At 34.4% G+C, this 20,201-nt stretch overlaps 2 protein-coding genes across 10 annotated transcripts; one reads left to right on the plus strand and one right to left on the minus strand.

The window, feature by feature from the left end:
• Positions 1–1,856: 1,856 nt before the first annotated feature.
• Positions 1,857–8,901, plus strand: LOC147402826 (uncharacterized). 5 transcript variants are annotated; one of them, XR_015177340.1, is made up of 3 exons: positions 1,858–3,958; positions 7,921–8,103; positions 8,393–8,901. XR_015177340.1 is itself a non-coding variant. In XM_086438184.1 (2 exons), exon 1 carries the CDS (start codon positions 2,111–2,113, stop codon positions 3,947–3,949), a length of 1,839 nt encoding a protein of 612 aa, XP_086294310.1. In that variant the 5' UTR covers positions 1,857–2,110; the 3' UTR covers positions 3,950–3,958; positions 7,678–7,913. The 5 variants fall into 5 exon arrangements, 3 of the variants coding, with proteins under 3 accessions (XP_086294310.1, XP_086294308.1, XP_086294309.1); XR_015177341.1 differs by having other exon boundaries at positions 7,921–8,052; XM_086438184.1 differs by lacking the exons at positions 7,921–8,103; positions 8,393–8,901 and adding an exon at positions 7,678–7,913 and having other exon boundaries at positions 1,857–3,958.
• Positions 8,902–11,367: 2,466 nt separating this feature from the next.
• On the minus strand, positions 11,368–12,630 carry LOC147402827 (uncharacterized). 5 transcript variants are annotated; one of them, XM_086438187.1, is made up of 3 exons: positions 12,321–12,630; positions 11,938–12,269; positions 11,368–11,599 (listed from the first exon to the last, which is right to left on the minus strand). In XM_086438187.1, exons 1-2 carry the CDS (start codon positions 12,595–12,597, stop codon positions 11,962–11,964), a joined length of 585 nt encoding a protein of 194 aa, XP_086294313.1. In that variant the 5' UTR covers positions 12,598–12,630; the 3' UTR covers positions 11,368–11,599; positions 11,938–11,961. The 5 variants fall into 5 exon arrangements, with proteins under 5 accessions (XP_086294313.1, XP_086294315.1, XP_086294314.1 ...); XM_086438189.1 differs by having other exon boundaries at positions 11,938–12,092; positions 12,210–12,629; XM_086438188.1 differs by having other exon boundaries at positions 11,938–12,110; positions 12,162–12,629.
• Positions 12,631–20,201: the final 7,571 nt, after the last annotated feature.

The following is a 20,201-nucleotide window of genomic DNA, read 5'->3' on the forward strand; positions in this document are numbered from 1 at the left end:
GATAACTAAATTGACTTAATAACCAAACCCTATTAATAGCGGATCAGGCCAAAACCTGACGCATTGTCTGCTCCAATATAAATCAGTCAACTCACTTTACATTATTCATGATCTAGATTCCTATTTAAATAATTGTTATTTTTTAATAAAATAATGTAATTAGAATAGGTCATAAAATGGGTTGAAATTTAGCCAGATTTCAAGTGATCCAAATTTAGAGGGTTTGGACCCTTAGAGTAGATCCAAAGAAAAATAAGGGTTGATTAACCCTAGTCGGATCCGAGTCAAATAAGGATTCGTCCCTATATCTGCCTAGATCCAATGATATAGTGCTTTGAAAAATGATGGCCACTAAACTACTAAATTTAAAATTTAAATTTAACGATGGAAAACAATTTTTTATAAATTTTTTTTCTTCAAAATTTATAGATTTCGTCATCTAAATCCATATGGCATCATATCATGTTTTTCAATGCTATGATAAAGTGATCTCAACAATCTTTAGGAAGATTGTAAATCTTAGTAAGTTAATAAGGCTAGACTTACTCTAAATCTTAACATACTATTTCATCCCCAAAACCGAATTGACTTGCTCAGTTATCTTGTATATTAATCGTTTAACTTACTTTCATTGCTTATTAAATGAATTTTATATTTTTATAGTTATAATTTGTAATGAAATGAAGTGATTAAAAAAAATTTAATCATATTTATTTAATATAATAAATATTTAAATTAATAATTGCATTTACTTATTTATAAAAAAAATACATAAAATCAAATTGACTCAATTGAGTCATAGTCAATTGTAGCAAAATACAATGGTTGAAGGTTTTTTTTTTACAACTCCTATGCTGAATTTCTAGATAAATCAAACATTATAATTTATTTGTGGAGCTATAACTAATGAATTCCAACTCCAGTCCTACTCTAACTCCAAAGAATTCTCGCTAATCTCTTTGAAAAGTACATTTTTTCTTAATGTCTAAAAGTCTAAATAGAGAAAAATTTTAAATTGAATATGAAGGTTCATTCTATCTTCTTTTATTTTTAATGCGTTGAATTATAGCATAAGCTGCCCCTTCTCCCTTTTGAACTTCTTAGTTGCAATCAAACGACGAAATTCAATTTTCCATGATTTTTTGGAATTCGAACACACCCAACATTCAAATTTATTTTGAAAAATATTATTATGCTGGAATTGTTAGTGCAAATCCACATTAAGTAATTAAGTTTTTTAATAAAATGATACTCTTGTATCTTATTTACATATCTCTGACCAACATGAACATAATTTTAATTAAATGACCAGGTACCCTAAGAAAATAATTTTACACTATTATTACTTTTCAAATAAAAGATAAAATATCATATATTTTCTTTAATTTTAAGATTTATTATTATGTTATTTCTCTTTCGCTCGGGCTCCTTTGTCTTTCTATTTTAAATTGCCATCCCTATATTTCTTTCACACTTTGAATCCATTAAATTCATTCAACATTATTATAATTTCTTTGAATGAGGTTATTTTATATGATTTAAAAAAAAAAATTCCAAGATCAAAATGAATTGAACTCCTGAATGAGGTGAGATCAGAATACCAATTCATCATGTTGTTCTTCTTTTATCGTTCTTCTCACTTCTTCTTCGACTTCTCTCTAGTTCACTTATTTGCACAATTGCCATCCTCTCATCCAAAATAACGAAATGACTTGGATATTGTTGATGAATGAGACAAGAAGTTTTTTATGAAATTGAAAATCATGATTGATCACCTTTATTGAAGGATAAATAATATGTGGTGATCGTGCAATTATTCTCATTTTTATTCTTCTCTCACGGGCATTGTTCCCCCTGCCCCCTAACCATGCAACGCCCTTACTTAATTGACAACGGAAATAACTGTGAACGGCCCCGTTACCAAATGCTTTACGCCGTAGGATCAGATCCACATCCACTCGTTAAAAACCCCCAACAGTTTTAACGGTAATTATTAGCAGTTAAATTATTAGAATCCCTTTCATACCTTTTCTTCCAGAAATCCTAGATTCATTCACCCGTGTATCTGAAAACCCTAATTTTCTGTTTTTTCTTCGTCAATTCTTCGTTAATGGCGGAAGAATCAGAGAGTGAGGAAACAGGCAGGTTAGTCTCTGACTCTGCTCCTCCTCCTCCTTCTGATGCTCAGCCTTCTCTTCCTCCACGAAAGAGACTCCTCGCTAGTTTGGATCAAACCGTACGGGCATCTCTTGGTTCTTCTTCGTCAGCTTCTTCGGTTCGACTTCGAAACCCTAATTTATCAAGTTGTCATGTTTGCTGTTCTCGAATAAGTTCCAATAGAGGTAAAGATAAGCTCCAAACCCTTGATAGTCAATGGCGTATTGTTCTTCTTTGCAATAATTGCTTCCATGGTGTTCAATCTGCAAAGGATTGCTCTTACTGTTTTACCGAAATATCTGATGTGGGTATTAGTTGTGTCTGCTGTGATCGCCGCGTTCATGGAGATTGTGTTTCGAAGTATCGAGGATTAGGGTTGTGTTCTAAATCGGATTCTTTTACATGTATCGATTGTTGGGTTCCAAAATCACTAAATGGTGTTCCTTGGGGTAGAAACACCAAGATTGTGTCGGGCAATTGTTCCGTGAAGATATCTAGGGCATCATCATTGGATGATGTGGCAGCGAAGGATGCGAATTCAACTGCAGAGTTGAAGATTGCTGCAGCAGCTAGGGCTAGGGAGAGGGCTTCAAAAAAAGCTGTCGTGGCGAGAAGGGCTGCTGAGATGGCGAAAAATGCTTTGGATTTGGTCGCTGCTGCTGTGAGGGAGGACAGTCAACTGAAGGATTCACGGTTGAGTGGTGGTTTGGCTGCTGACGATACAAAATTGGCATTCTTGTTGCATCGGACGATTAACAGCTCGCCAAGGATTTCAAAGAACTTGGGCTCAATGGATTTGGGCAATTTGGTTGCTCCGAAGTTGCGTAAAGGTAATGGTTATTTGTTAGATAAGCAATCTGATCATGGTAGTCATAGTGTTCATGGGGAGCTTGAAGTTTGCACAAATAATACGATGCTTGAAAACCCTGATAAAGTTGTTTCAGAGCCCTCTGTTCGTATTGGATCCTTGGACCATAGTTCTTCTATGGGTTTAGGTGTCTTGGAACCAAAAATGAAGGTTTACACAAGGGAAAGTCATAAAGTCAAGAACTTTAAGAAAAATGGTGAAGATGCTTTCATGGGGAATTTTGAGAAAGGATTGGAACAATGTTATCAGAAGCAAGAAGTTTTGGAGCATAAGGTTTCATCAAATAGCGGAGGAACCCATTGTCAATTCCCATGTGATGAAGATTCTTCTACGCCAGAAAAGAAAAAATGTCATGGGTCTGATATGTATTTAAGAAAGTATAGTAAGAGGCGCACGAGCATAAAATCAACTTTAGATCAGTCAAGTTCTCACGTAAACGAATGTAAGGAAAATGGTGATGACAGTGTCATGGGGAATTTTGATAGAGGATTGCAAGCAAGTCTTATTAGATTGTCTAACGGTAATGGTATAGTAGAGCTTCCCGTGAAGGAGCAGGTGAGCTGTTATCTGAAGCAAGAAGGTTTGGTGCCAAAGGTTTCATCGAATAACAGAGGAACCCAATGTCAGTCAGCGTGTGATGAAGATACTTCTATACCAGAAAGGAAAAGATGTCATGGGCCCGATATGTATTTAAAAACGTATAGTAAGAGACACACAAGCTTAAAAGTAATTTTACATCAGAAAACCAAGGTTCTTTTTGAAGATTCCCCCCTTGAAAGCCAGGCTTCGACCCCTGGACTATCCTCGTTGCAGCTAAACTGTTCTAACGTGTGTAGAACCTTCTCTGATGCTTCTTTCCAATCTTCTTCTGCCCCAGTGGAAGCTTCTGCACAACAAAATGGCCCATCAGGACACCAGTCGTAAAGGGTTCAGGTAATGAGAAATCACATATGCCCACATTTGCGTATTACTACTGTTTAATTTAATCGTTGAGTTGTAACTTTCCTCCGACCATTTCATAGGTTAGCAAGTCGGGATTATTTCTTGTAATAATTTATCATGTTTAAGCTAATTTGTTCTCTGTGATTTTGATGTTCTCTTGCTTCATTTTGGTTACTGTTTGGACACCAGTTCTGAATCTGTGGCAGCAGTTCGTTTATAGAAGATTTGAATGCTCTCTTGAGTCCTTTTGTCTTTTCTTATGTTCTTAACTGCTACATTCTTCAGCTGATGTAAGAAATATCTGGATGCATGGTCATGTGTTTTTGCCATCCCTCTTTATAGTCTATATCAGGAAAAGTAACATTTGGTTGATACATTGCAATCCATAAATAGGAACTGTTGTCCTTTTTCTATCAATAAAGTTTTTTACACTTATCGAAAAATAAATGGGAACTGTTGTCTGCACATGAGGATCTCTGGTCCAATACATCTTATATGTTATTAAAGGAAAAAGAAGGAGGTCGAGATGACCTACCTATTACAACTAATAACAAAAAGACAAAGTGTCAAACAATAATTAACTTGCGGTCTAGATGTATCGACATGGTCAACTCTTTTTAAAAGATGGCTCTTCGCTACATCAACTAAATCGAAATGTTATCTTGTGGGTCATTCACAACATCGGTTACTTTTTGAAACTAAAACATGAATACGCGATTGCTGAAATTTGTAAAATGGTAAGATTTATGCGAAGGTTTTCTATGGTTCTTACCCACTAGCCATGATCAATATTGCGGATCTTCTCCCAAGGGATACTCCCTTTCTTATTGACTCTAGAAAAAATGAGTCTTCCACCGATGGGGTTGGATCAGTTTCAGAGGAAGTGTTAGATGGTAGAATGCTGAGAGTGGGAAGAAGGAATTAGGACAATTTGGGGTTTCTTTACGAGTAATTTCCCCCTTTGAGGAATGACAGTATAGCTAATCAGAATTTAAAATGATGAGATTGGGAAGAAGGATAAGATAATTTGGGGTTTCTTTACGAGTAATTTCCCCCTTTGAGGAATGACAGTATAGCTAATCAGAATTTAAAAATCTTCATGGAATAATCTTTTAGGGACAAGACTGCAAATAACAGTATCATGTTAAAGTTGGGAGTGTTGTAAATAAGCTATGGGGTTTCTCTTCAATACTAAGTGGCAGCCGTTATGGCTCGAGACACTTTGTGTGAAGATGCTAGTTGATCGGGTCTAATTGGTCGAGCTTGGTTCAAGTCAACCTGGAAGGTCATAACTTGAAGGTTGACTTAGAAGAACTGTATTTGAGGACTGGCTTGGAGGTTGTAGGAATATTGAGGCTCAAATTTGAAGTATCCTGAAGGTGTGGTATGTCAGGGTCCTAAAGGTTGATTTAGTAGGATCTTGTGGTAAAGGTATAGCAAGACCTTGAGAGTCAGGTCTGGCTGGACCCCGTTGAAAATCAGGCATGTTAGCCTAGGATCCTGCTAAACGTCTGCTCAAGCCCACTAAGGATCTTGCATTGATGAAGTAGAATACAAGTTGCAATAGTCTAGATCGTCGACTTCACGTTAACTTTGAGACCATGTATATTAGGGTCAGAAGAATCCTCACTCAAACAATAGGTTGAGTCATCATCTTTTATGTTAAAGCAATAGGTTGTCATCTTCAGAGAATACAAAAGTATGGTAGGGGTCACCAAGATTGAGGGGTATCTCTTTCCAATTGGGAAGGAGTGACAGAGGTTAGATTTTGGAAGATATCTGGTGTAGGTTCCAACATCTTTGCTTTGTTGGAGAGAAAAGGGGCCCGAAGTTGGCATAATCACCAAGTTGGAGTAAGGGAATAAGTTGGTTAGAGGAAAAAACAAAAAATCGGTAACATCAGGAAAAAATCAAGTTAGGGTTAGGACTATGTAATTGTTCCTACTAAGTGGTGTTCTCATGTAATATCATTGAATAGCATATTGAACGATAAAAATAAATTACCAAACACCATATTGATTTTATTTATGCATACACAACAAGTAACTACAGGTCCACAATATAGTCAAGATTTGTATTGTTCAAACTATAAAAAAAGACAATACTTGTCAAGTCTGTGTTAGGATTCATCAACTGGTCAAAAACATCAAAATCAATGTCATTCTCAGTTACATCATTATTATCTGATGTTTTATTGGTAAATTGATCACCTTCATTTTCATCAAGTTCATATTATCTTACTAGTGCATCGTGAAGAAAAAGCCATGATTTAATCATGACTTTATTAGTAATTCAGGGACTTTGGTGGTAGTGGGAGATTGTTGGAGTTTAGGACATATGCAATCCTAGGATTTGGGGTTCATAAAGAATTTTAATGATTGGGAGATTCACGTGTTGGGAAGGTTTATGGAGGCTATTTGAGACTTGAGGGTAATGGGAGGGTGGGGAGATGGTCATCGTTTGAGACTTTTGTGTCAAGTCCTTCCAAAAATGTCAAATGGGGGAAGTAGTTTTTTTCCAGCTATTTGAGACTTGGGGGTAATGGAAGGGCATGGAGATGGTTGTCCTTTGGGACTTTTAAGTGCCAAGTCCTTCCAAAAATGTCAAATGGGGGAATTAGTTTTTTTCCAGCTAAGTTGACTTGGGGGCTTGGTGCTCCAATGCCATCTAAGTGGTTTTTTTTTAACCATGTGGATTATAGTTCTGTTAAGATCCCTGCAGTTGAAAACTTCATTTGTGGGATAAAAAATATTCTTTGTTGCTGCACAAGTCTCCAAAGGGTCATTCCCGCTAAACGACACAAGTATCAAGAGCTTGGGAGATATCTAATATGTCGTTACATGTTCTCATTTACTCGGGTATATAGATATGTAATGTGCCATTACTCGTAGTACACACTCATGATACAGCGAGCTTGAAAAAAAAGGGGAAAAGCATTGTGCAGCTATTTATTTATCTAAAAAATGGAAGGAAAAAAAAGGTCACTTTGGAGGTTGATTTGTTCCTTTTGGATGTTTTGATTTTTGGAGGAGAGAAACAGATAAATATAAGGTGGGGGATCTTGAATGAGTAGCCACAACAGTTCTCATATTTTATTGGGCAACTTCCACGATTGTAGAGGCTTCAGATTTGAAGATCGTTTTTAGATTGGGTGATATCGTTAACTTATTTTAAATCCCTAGTGATCCCCAAGATGAAGCCAAATCATCCCAGTAATTGCAAAGGGTCCTTTAGTTTGTGCACAATATCATGAGCAGTGTTTAAAAAGGCTTGTAAGGTGTAACATCTCGTGCACATCTTTGGGAAGGGTACAAGAAAAATAACTTGAGGGGTGCCTGTAAACTTGTATGCTCGGTGAGTCGCATGAGAGCTATGTTTGATGTGGGTCAAGGCTTGTAAAAGCACACATGAGTAATGTTGAGGTGTGCTGCTTCATGCATCAATTGTTTTATTTATGTTTTTACACATTATTTTCTTATTATTTTATTGCTTACTTATTTCTAGTTTTCAAAGATGCACCCATGCCTAGTGTTTCTTGAGGTCTCAATGCCTCACCTCGCACCAATGCCTCTCTACACACTTAAAATGGAATAATGCATCACTTACAGAAAAAAAATTAAAAAAAGAAAAGAAAATGGAACGACGTATCCTGTTTACCCAAATTTCAAGCTAGCAACCCTTGACTTGCATTTCTTCCTCTTTTTGTGTAGAGAGAAATTGTCTTGCCCCTGTAGTCCCTATGAAGCTGAAGGGGGCTCCCAAATGCTCCATCCATGCCACAATGAACCGCATGGATTATTCTAAGTTAATTCCCAGTTCTACATACTTGCACAACTGTTCTATTCATCGAAGCTGTCTGTCCTTTTAGTTAGAAAAAAATGGCTTATTTTCATTTATAATTGCCCCTGTATGCTTGAATAATGTCTGATAGTCATGATTGTTTTATTTTTCAGAGGTTAGCCATCTCTTCTGATATAGCTCCCAACTACAGAAGAGGTAGTGGGCGGACCAAAAATTTACAATTGAGCCATTCACTTTGTAAGAAATGACTGATTATTCACCTCTTCTATATTCACCAAAATAAAGTAAGCTTCAGCACTTCACATAGACAAAAGCCAAAAGTATTTTCATTGGAGGTATAGTTGGGAGTTTTTTTTTCCTCCTTTGTAATATTCCAGTTTTATTGGATGATTGATATGTTAATAATACTCATGAAGAGCTATAATTTGTGAAACCAAAGTTACTGTGTACCATGTACAATATCATTACATTGGTTCATCAAAATTCTAACCTGAATGAAGGTTTAACTTTTTCCAGAAGTCTACGTAATTTATATGATGATACTAGTTACTAAAGAGCTGAAACAGTTTTGGCAATCAATAATCTTATAGTAACTTGTGGCTAATCTTTGAATTACTCCTTCAGATTCAAGTCATCATCAAGAAGATTGCTTTGCCCGACAATACCTCTTCTTCCCCCATGTGTATTGAAAGTTCTGAATTCTGAGAACTGAGATATCACCTCGGTGTCAGGTTGTACAAGTTTGTGGGAGAGGCCGAGCTCATACATCAGTCACCAATTTGGGCATCATTTGGCATACTTACAGGATGATGTTATCTCGTTGGATCGAAGCACTTTCTTGGTTGGGACAGTTGAGACTGACCTGTGCTACTACTTTGGTGCAGGCTGAGGCCTTTGAAATAACCTGAACCCAAAAGGTGTACTACGTGTAGAAGCCGATGTCTTCTTGGTAGGCGAGACTTTGGGTTATCCTTGGCCAAAAGGGTAGACCGAGGGGAGGGGACAGGGGTCTGAGGTCGGCTTAGGTGGAAGACCTCGCCCTGACACGTGGACTACCTTGAGGATTGTAAAGGCTTAACCTTACATAACTCATTTATAAAAATTATATATTTAATAAAATAAAATTTTAATTATTTATTGGATCTTGTTAGGCACATGTTAAAATGCAATAAATACACTTTGGAAATTGGATTTTGTACCAAAAATGACTTTGAAAAAGTTATTTTTTATCAAAATACCCTCAGATTCCAATTTCCAAATGTCATTAACGAAGGCCTTATTTATTTGATGAAATGAAATGAAATTTTCATTTCATTCCCTATTTGTTTTGTAAATTCGCAATAGTGTCAAGCTCCGACGACTAGGTCATCACATTCATTTTAGTCACTAATCCCCAACCTGTATCAGTGTTAACTAAAGGAAAACCCATGATAAGTCGAGGGCATTATTGTCTTTCGTATCTCACACTTGTTTGAATGAAACAACAATAATCAAATAATATATATTGACTTGGTTTAAATGAAATATAGATCATCTCATCTAATTCCTCAACGAAGGTGAATGTCTATGAGCACTTATTAGACTAATTGTTCCTAAACTTTACAGTGAAATAAAATTTTAATTCTAATTTCTAAAGCCATGAAAAGGTCAGATCAAAATTCATTTACTGGGTCTTTCAATATATAATTATATATTTATTCTCCCAGCAATGAAGATCGTACAGTAGGTGGGGTTAGTGACGGTGAGATTCGTTCAAATTTTTTGATAGACATTTTTTCTTCGTTTCGAAGTTTAAAACCTTTTTTTGGTCCGCGCATATGAGCGTATCCCATTTCTCTCAGGGACCACAATGTCCTTTTCATACGCTACATAGATATGGATTTATGATGGCAAAGATATTTTGGATTAACTCTTCGATGCATGCAAACGTCAATCTTTCACACTAAAGAAATAAAGAAAGGTCACCAACTTCTACATGTGTTTATTGGCTTTTCCTCTTCAATCAAATTGTAGGAAGAATTGAAGCTGTCGTATTATTTTGTATTATTTACTAGCTTCAACACCTCATTTTCTTCATCTAACCCTGTTTTCAAACTTACATTCAATTATTTATTATTATTATTATTTCTATGACTCAACCGACCGGATCTAATTATTGGAGTATTATATCACGATGCGTTGTAATAAGATGTATTATTATATATTTTTTATTCGAAGAAGAAGGTAGCTACTTTATCGTTAAGGTTGCATGTAAATGTTGATTATTCTGTATATGTGTCACCTCAAGATAAAAATGAGTGTCAAGGTGAAAGTGGCAAGTATCATATTAATACAAGATACATACAGAGAGCTTTTGATGCAAATATATACAATTTCTAATGCAAATCTCGAGGTTTCCATCCACAAATTAATTACTTCTAATACTCAATATGAGCATTAATTCCTCAAGGGCCACCCGTGAGGGTGCACCCTCACTTACTTTGTATGTGATGTGCAGGCATTGCAAGTGCCCCCGGGACTAGTTCTTGGAAAAAACCATGGTCTATGGACTGGGTACAATCCAGATACAAACCTGATCCACTATCTATAACGATACGTGATTATCAAAATATATAAATAAATAATTAATAATAGTAATAATGGTAAAAAGTGGATGTAAAACAATAGATTAATTATTACTCATGAAAATGATCATCATTATGTGTGGATCATACAAAATGCTATTACAATGGATCCCACTCAGCATTATTACTCATTGACTAGAGATATTACATATGTGCAATTGAAGTGATAAATCAATAGCAAGTTGCCTCATATCCTTTACAAAAAATACAAATTATTAATCAGACAAAAACAGAAACGTTCAAAAGACAAGTCACTTGCTTTGGATTTTACTTTTAATGGATACGTAGTAGTGTACCATTGATTTGTAGTAGTGTACCATTGATTTAACATCTCAACACCCTCATTTAGGTAACAACAAAATGCAGGAGGGCCTGGCTAAGCAATTTTATTTAGGCTTGCCTGACAAACTTTGTAACATTTCAAATCTTAGGAAGAGTTGTTGGGTGCACGTGGATTGTCACATTGGCACTCAGCATCACAGCTTTATAGATTTCATGGTATAATCATAATAATAGTTAAAATTGTAATTTTTTTTTTTTTTTAGTCTTATTGAACTTTCTCTAATTTTCAATTTATATAAATTTCAATCAAAATTTAATCATAAAATCATTTTCATTTTAAAAATAGGCATTATTTATGATCTAATACAAAGGATTACTCTTTTGACAGAAAAAAAAAATACTAATATTTCTATTTTGAAAGTATGAGAATCGAAAACTGATTCGAACCAAGATTGATGTGGACTGGTTCAAGTCCAAATTTGTAAAACAGACCATGTGTGGTTCGATTTTAATTTTGTCAAAATCCGAACAATCCAAAACATGTGCACCCCTATTATATATAAAGGGGCATGCATATGATGTAAATTACATATTAGTTCTTTAAATGCATATTTTTAACTTTTTTAATTTTTTTTAAGAAATTAATTATTTCATTAAACCTCTTCAATCCCAAAGGTTTGGAAACTACACACATAGATACATTTATATTCTTATTAATGTCCTTGGCAATAACACTCTGATCATTACATTTCTTCAGATCAAACAAACATCACTTTCTTTTTTGTTTTTTTGACAATGTTTTTTATTGAAAAGTATTTAAACAACAAACAGTCACACTAGTAGACTTGCAATTCTCCTACAACAACAAAGATCTTCAACCCTTCCTTTTATTCTATTTTTACCATCCTATAAGATGCCTCCATACCTGCAAGAAACAGATAAAAAAAAAAAAAATTGTGATGAAACCTACGTGTATCTCATTGGCCCATTTGCTAAAGTCTTTAAATATGAGTCGTGATAATATGACTCATCAGTGGCAAAATCAATTGACTCTTTGATGTGATAAGTTCTAGATCTGTATGCCTCGGGATACATAATTGCACCTTCCCATAAAAAAGTGTATCCCCGAGAGAGTACAGAACTACAATTCCCGAACTTATCCAGCGAGTCGATTGAGTATGCCACCTGGCGAGTCATGTTATCAGTACTCTTTAAATATTGTAAGTTAGCTAAAACACTAAATAAACAGTACTATAAACTTACCATTGTCTCTCAAAGAAAGTACTTCTAGTAGTGGTGAGGAGGTGGTGGAGACTTGTACTTGTACACTGGATGTGGTGGTGGCTTGTGGACAGGTGGTGGTGGTGGTGGAGACTTGTATTTGTATACTGGATGTGGTGGTGGTGGCTTGTGGACAGGTGGTGGTGGTGGTGGTGGTGGAGACTTATATTTGTATACTGGATGTGGTGGTGGTGGTGGTGGGGGAGACTTGTATTTGTATACTGGATGTGGTGGTGGTGGTGGCTTGTGGACAGGTGGTGGTGGTGGTGGAGACTTGTACTTATAGACTGGATGTGGTGGTGGTGGTGGTGGTGGTGGAGACTTGTACTTATAGACTGGATGTGGTGGTGGTGGTGGTGGTGGAGACTTGTATTTGTATACTGGATGTGGTGGTGGTGGTGGCTTGTGGACAGGTGGGGGTGGTGGTGGTGACTTGTATTTGTATGGATGTGGTGATGGCTTGTGGACAGGTGGTGGTGGTGGTGATTTGTAATGGTAGGGAGGAGATGGAGGAGGAGGATATTTCTTGGGTGGTGGAGGTGGTGGTGAAGGGTAATGGTAGTTTGCTGTGGTCTCTAATGGAAGACTTAGAGAAATCATTACCACTACAAGAGTGGTAAGGAGTGAGGCCATTCTTGCCATCTTCTATTAAATCTTTGGGAAATTATGATCTTTAAGGAACCCTCTTACCTCTTTATATAGCTTGGCCAATTTACCTCTCTCACCTTAGCTCAACTCAGTAAAACAAGCAAAGGTAGATACCAAGTATTGGTTTTCCTTTGTGTTTCAATAATTCAAGTAGAAAATGTGGCGCTTCGCCTAATGTCCTAAAGATTTAAGGGACCCAGGCGGCTTGACTTATAAATCTATCTCACACTCTGAAACAACATGTTTTTAAACCATATATTTTAAATACTCTTCTTTTCTTTTTATTAGAATTTATAACTAAAACATATTAGTAAAAATAATTGATTTTAAATAATAGCTACTTAGAAACCCAAATCATTGGCACAAAATCTCGTAATTATCCCACATCACCTTACCACGTTGCACTTAAATTGAATCAGTCATAAACTCAATTCAAATTGCAATAGAAGACATTAGAGGATGTGTTGCCATGGGGATCTTGTCCACGTCAAATTCAACATAAAATTTGATTTAAATAGAAAAACAGTCAATGTCTAGTAACCTTGAATTTCTTCCTTAGGATTGGAAAATTCCAGATAAAATGTTGACAAATGTGTTTTCTATACTATCATACAGGACCAGAAATGGCCCACATTTATATTTAATCTTACGTCTATCATCAAGGTCATTTTAATAAAATTACAATCATATGATCCCTATAACTACTATAGTTACTTAGTTTTCTAAATTTAAAAAATTAACCGTTCATCTTTATAATACAAATGAAAGAACCTTACAACATCAAATTACAATCCGATCCTTTTGACCCTCTATAATGATGTTAGTAATTGTGCTCACAGTAAATGCAAGATAGCCACTCATTGTGGAACAACAACAACTGCTATTTAATTCATATATAGGAGGATGTCTTCCTTCCTTAGTATCAATAATAATCAAATAAAGGTCCAAAAGTTTGAATAATTTTTCATATTTTTGACAAATTAGTAATATGCACATTAATTCATGCATAATAATATCACATATTGCAAACTAGGGACTTGAAAATGGGATACCTTTTAAATATAAATGGGAGTGAAAAGAATGGATTCTAGACAAAAGTAAAACATGATTTCTGCATAAATAAAATAAATTTTGTTTTTATTTCTTTCACAGAAAAAAAAAAATATGGAAACCAAAATTATATTTTTCCAGATAATTTTTTTATTTCTTTGCTGGAAATTTCTGTCATTTACTTTCAACATAAAAAAATTAATAACATTTATCTGATTTATTTTATTTTGCAATAAATGATAGATAGTTGCACCTACCACGATGGTTGTTGGAGAGGTAAACAGGTGTAGAAAGAGACAAAGAAGCGGGTCGCATATGTTTGTAAATCTGTAAACCACGTTATCTCCTCATGCACGTAAATTATTGCAGAAATCTTTATTAGTCTGACCTTTTGCATTGGTTAATCAATGAATGAGCCCTTAAAAATTGGACTAGATGAACCAATGAATCAGCCCTTAAAAGCGTCTAGATTAACATCAACCCAGAACTTTGCTTCTAGGCTCGTACGGAAAAAGTTTAGAAAATTTTCTAGAAAAAATTACATTATTGATTTAAATTACTGGCTGACTTGTTCAGCCAATGAACGAACCCTTAAAATGATTTAGAATAACTTTGACCCAGAATTTTGAATGATTTTGGTCCGTATAGAAATATTTCTTGGGCTGACAGTGAATTATCTACGATTCCAGCTAACTGTTCATTTTCATAATAAAAACATGAATAATCACGTTTTCATTTTAAAAAAAAATCAAAACAATAATGAATTGGTGGTTTTAAAGTGCCTATTCTGCATGTTTAAAGTGATCATTTCCAATTAGTCATTTTAAACATGAGAAATTATCACTCTAAACCTGTGAATTCGTTACGTTCACGTTTTGGTAATTAAAATGAACGGTGAGCTGGAATCGTAAATTCATCAAAAGTTTATCACTTTTTTGTAAATATCCCAAAGCTAAAATTAAATGAAATTTTCTTAAAAAATTTCCAAAATATGATAAGAGAAATTCTAGGCTTTTATACACTAATTGCCTCATTTAATGTTATATAAAAATAGGAAAAATGGAAATTACTCATTTTTTCAACCATTGGGTATTTGGGTTTCCTTTATAATTTTGGAAACCAAACTCAAGCTATAAAACTAATAAAGCAGCCCCAAAAATACGAAGCAATCGAAAAGAGAAAGAGTTGAATTTCTTAGAATTCTTTCCCTGTTTGGGTTAGTTCCAATCTGGATTCTTGGAGTCTGGAGTGTTATAGCAGAGACGTGGTTAGTAGGGATAGGATCTTTAGAGAAATGAGATTAGTTGCCTTTTGTTCATGATCCTTGTTACAAAGTGGATGGGTATATTGTCACTTTTATAATTAGCGAAATTGTCACTTACATAATCAGCGATCTCGCTACTTTAAATCAATGAGATCATCACTTTGAAAAATCAATGATCTCGCTCTTCATATTTTGATAATTAAACTGAATAGTTAGCCGGAATGAGAGTTTCATCAAAAGTTGATCACATTTTGAAAATTTTCTTTTGTTTTAAATCAGTAATAATCCATCATTTTTGTCTTAATTTTGATATGACATGGGATCCCCCTCACCTTTGGGATGGGACTAAGATCGATCGAATGTACCAACCCTGTGAAAGTTTTGTAATGTGCAACATAGTAAATCAAGAAGCCACCCAATTTCACATAGACGACCAGAAAGAACAAAGCCCTATCATGAGTTTTATGTTAAGTACATGCTAATAGTTAAAAAGTATCATTTCTTGGACTCAAGTGATCCTTAAGTTCAGTAATTAAGGTTATCAATCAATAGTTATCACGATCCAATATGAAATGTGATACCTTTCCCTATGACCAACAATCAACGCGATTGAACCACTATTTTTTTTCTAGGCTCCCATGCACCTTGGTTTATGATTTTACACATATGCTCTTGCCTTAAGCCGTTAAGCGCTCTAAATTATGATTATCCGATCATGCAATAGCCATGTCCTTGGTATACCCACACCTTAAGTGCCTATTGTGCGTAAAATAATTCATTTAGAAAAATCATTTGTTAAATAAAATTAAAAAAAAAAAAAATTATTTCACCCCCAGTTATTTTGTATAGTTATTATTGCTCATAAATTTCAAAGAGAAATAAATTTTAGTTTTGGTTTCTAGAGCCATTAAAATGTCAGATCAGACACATTTTAATGCACTAGCATTTCCAGCTTTTCATAAAAAAAACATATCAAAAAAACAAAATTGTACGTCTCAATAATTTACCATAAATAAAGTTTGTATGTTTGGGGTTGGTGAGATTCATTTAAACTTTATGATTTTCTGTATCTTTTCTCTTACTTGGCTGCTTTGATGGTAAAATCATTTCTTTGTCAAACATATCTGTCTCCCATTTCAAATAGTACAGTGCAACTCTTTGAAGGCAGAGCAAGTGGCTTTGAAGGCAGAGCTATTTTTTATAATATAAACTCTTCAATGCATGTAACCATCAATCATACCAAAAATAAAAAAATAAAGAAAAAAAGAAAAGTAGGTTGCGTACCCTATTTCCTTCATCTTACTGACTTTTAAATCTTATATAAATATTCAACTTTTGTTCCTGTACATCTCGGCCCACCAGACTCAATCATGCTTTCTTTACTTTTTTTTTTTCTTCTTTGTTTGGTAAACCTGATCTTTAGACAAGACCCATACAAGATCACAATAAATGCTTAGAAATCTTGATCTGTATTTTTTTTGGTAGGTGTCAAATCTATTATTTTTCTACTTTTAAAAAATTAAGGTCACATTCTTATATTAATATATGGGTCGTGATAATCTAATTATCCCACGTGGCACACTTAATCGACTCTCCTGACGTGATAAGTTTGGGAGTTATAAATCTGCACGTTTTAACATAATAATTCTCTCGGGATACACTTTTTTTTATTTTAAATATAGTGTAGTTGTGCATCCAGAGGCATACAAATCTAAGACTTTCAAATTTGTCACATCAAGAGAGTTGATTGAGTATACCACATGGGATAGTCAGATTATCAAGATTCTTAATACATATAGAGATTGTGAGAATTGACTTAATCCAGTGATTGAATCGGGCCCAACTAGATTTAATAATAAAATATGTTCCCTTAGTGAACCACAGCTGGTTTCTTGTAAACCATTTTAAGATACAATGGGCTAATTTATAATAATTACTCTTAGTGCCAAGTCTTTAATAATCAAATTATCTTGATGATAGACATTCAAAGTCATACTTATATATATATATGATTGGACGGATTTAATTTTATTAATAAAATTGAATATATATATATATATACATCCATCCAAATTAATCTAGATTCCAACATGGCTGTGCAACCAATTTATAAGGTTGGGATCCCATGATTCATGAAAAAAACTCATAAACAAACACATAATCCCGACTCTTTGAACATGAAATCCAATGGTTTAGAAACATCTACACTGATGCTAGATTCGAGGGATAAAATCCATCAAGTTTAAATTAAGAATCAACTATGAAAGATTTATGAATACCAATGAAGTTGGAATGTTATGCATACAACCACCATAAAATCAGTTTGGATTTGGTTAACGTGTGTACGTTAAAGAGCAATGAATACATCTTGAAAATTTGAATCTGGGGGGTATTTTGATAAAAATAATTTTTTTAAAGATATTTTCGGTACAAAATTCAAGTTCTCAAGTGTATTTATTGCATTTTAACGTGTGACACACATTAACCAGACCCAATCAGTTTATATAGAACTAGTAGGTCCACAATGTATGTATGAGATACTAGACATCAAATTTTTGTATTGGGAAATACAACAAATTTGGGACCTTGATGACGTGTATCAGAGGTTCATCTTGTCTCGGTGAGCCACCAATCTTGGGTCCTTGAAAAGGAAGAACACTGTATGCGCTTGTGATCAGAGCACAAAACGACAGAGGCAATCATAATTTATTTGCACGTGCTTGGCAGAATGGAAACATCCCTGTCCCTGACCCTGTCTTGTCAAAGTTAGATAGTGGCCTCGATTTACGACCAACAACCATGCAACCAGCGTTACTACCAATTTAAAACAATTGATGAAAAAGTACGAAAGAGGTCATTTTTTTTTGACGAAATTATCAAGCCAGTCCAATTTTTCAATTAAATCTGAACCCTACTACCTAATTTTTTATTATCATGCTCTTTATGTCCATTTACTAAAATTCTTAAAAGTCACCGAACGAATTTTGATAAATTCAAAATCGAATTTATTTTAGCTGATTCGATGAGTTCCTATTCAACATTATACAATCAACTCCATATATACTGACAGATATGCCAAATATGAAGATTTACTAAAATTCTTAAAAATCACTTAATGAATTTCGATAAGTTCAAAATTAATTTTTTTTTTAACTAATTCGATATACATTGGCATACCAAACACAAAGATTTGTACGAGAAAATTATGTTCAATAAGTGTTATCAAACGAATTTCATAAGTACTTGCCAAATAAAATTTTCTCATGTAAATTTTCAATTCGATGTGGCATCGCCAAATTCTTATGCGTAGGATCGATAGGTATCAATTGAACCTTACAATAATGATTCGGTGCTAGCATACCAAATTGGTTTCACACACAATTTTTTTTCATATGAATGACTTTGACTTGATTGATTTTTGAGGTATTAAGATATATATATATATATATATAATATATATATATATAGATATATATATATATATATAATATATATATATGGGTCGGGTTCCGTAGACTTACATTACGACTCACATTGCGACACACCGTTTTGTCTTATATGGGCAAAAATGTTTGGAATGGGCTGATTTTTTGTGAGGATGATCTCTATGGTAAGGGGATCATCCTTGCCAAAAATCAGCTCATTATGAAACTTCTAACCCCATGTTTACAAGTTGAAAAATTTTAGACCGTCCAATTTTTGTAAATTAATTTTGATGGGGTTAGAAGTTTTGGAATGGGATGATTTTGTGCCAGGATGACCCCCTCATCACAGAGATCATCCTCACAAAAAAATCAGCTCATTCCAAACATTTTTGCCCATATAAGACAAACGGTGTGTCGCATTGTGAGTCGTAATATGGGTCGTAAAAACACCATCCTATATATATATATATATATATATATATGGGAAATGTTCAGCACCCAAGTTTTACCACACACTTTAACAACATTTTTTGTCCTACATGGGTTAGAAGTTTTGGAATGGGCTGATTTTTGGTGAGGATGATCTCTATGATTAGAAGATCATCCTCCCCAAAAATCAGCCCATTCCGAAATGTTTAGCCCCATGTTTACACATTGAAAAATCGTGGACCGTCCATTTTTTATAACCATTTTTTATGGGGTTAGAAGTTTTGGAATGAGCTGATTTTTGGTGAGGATGATCTCCTCACCATAGAGATCATCCTCACCAAAAATCAGCCCATTCCAAAACTTCTAACCCATGTAAGACAAAACACGTTTGTTAAGTGTGTGGTAAAACTTAGGGTGCTGAACGGGACCCTATATATATATATAAAGTAAAACTAAAGAATGAAAAGACTATTGATTAAATTTGAAACTCTCTTTGAAAATTAAAATTCTTGTTCAACATTTTTAGATGTAGATCTAGAGAGAAAGAGAGAGAGTGAAGAAGGAGAGAATGGATAGAGAAGATGGTGAGTTGTAGGGGCGGAGCCAAGATTTTCTTATAGTGAGGGCAAACTATGATTAGTTGTATAGTTGAAGAACTTGAAGATGAATGATTTTAGGGATAAATTCAGAGGATTTTGGTTAGAAGTTGGAAAAAATGATATATAGGTCATTTCCAATTAGTATATGAGAAGGTCCAATCAAGAGGCAATATCATCAACAAAAAATTGAAGGGAAGGGGGTGGGGGCAAAAATTGGAGGGAGGTGAGGGAGTGGGGATAAATGGGGCATTTAATTAGTTGAAAATATAGCGGTGTCCCAAAGTTCTATGGGGGCAATTGCCCCCACTAGCTTACTAGCTCTGCCCTTGGTGAGATGGTAGGGCTTTCATTCGATAGAATAAATAGAGAAGATGGTGGGCGTAGAGAATAATTAGATAAGAATATATACGTACTTTTTTTTTTAATATACCACATAAATAGGCATCAAGAGTGTATATGATGGGCGCCAATAGCACAAAGGAAAAAAAAAATACTAAGTTCAATTAATTATATATATTTTAAAATGTATAATCCTAAAAATCAAACTAGGTAGATATATCTTGGCAAATATGATCATTGCGAGGAAAAAAGATAAAAACCTTGATTTTTCAAGAAAAGTCAAATCTTTTTTGGCAATTAAAAAATCTCTATTGGGATACCATCTTTTTTTTCATGTTGCTCCGTATCATCTATGAATTTTCAAAATGAGGCTTATTTTATTGTTTTTCGCACCAAACATATGATATATTTCTATTTAGCTGTGTGACCAACATACCCCAACTTCCACATTAAAATTGCCAATTTTTTTTATTGTTATGGATTGATTGAGTT

This window comes from Akebia trifoliata, chromosome 4 (genome assembly GCF_017979445.1).
Source record: "Akebia trifoliata isolate Shusen 1 chromosome 4, ASM1797944v1, whole genome shotgun sequence".
Lineage (NCBI taxonomy): Eukaryota > Viridiplantae > Streptophyta > Magnoliopsida > Ranunculales > Lardizabalaceae > Akebia > Akebia trifoliata.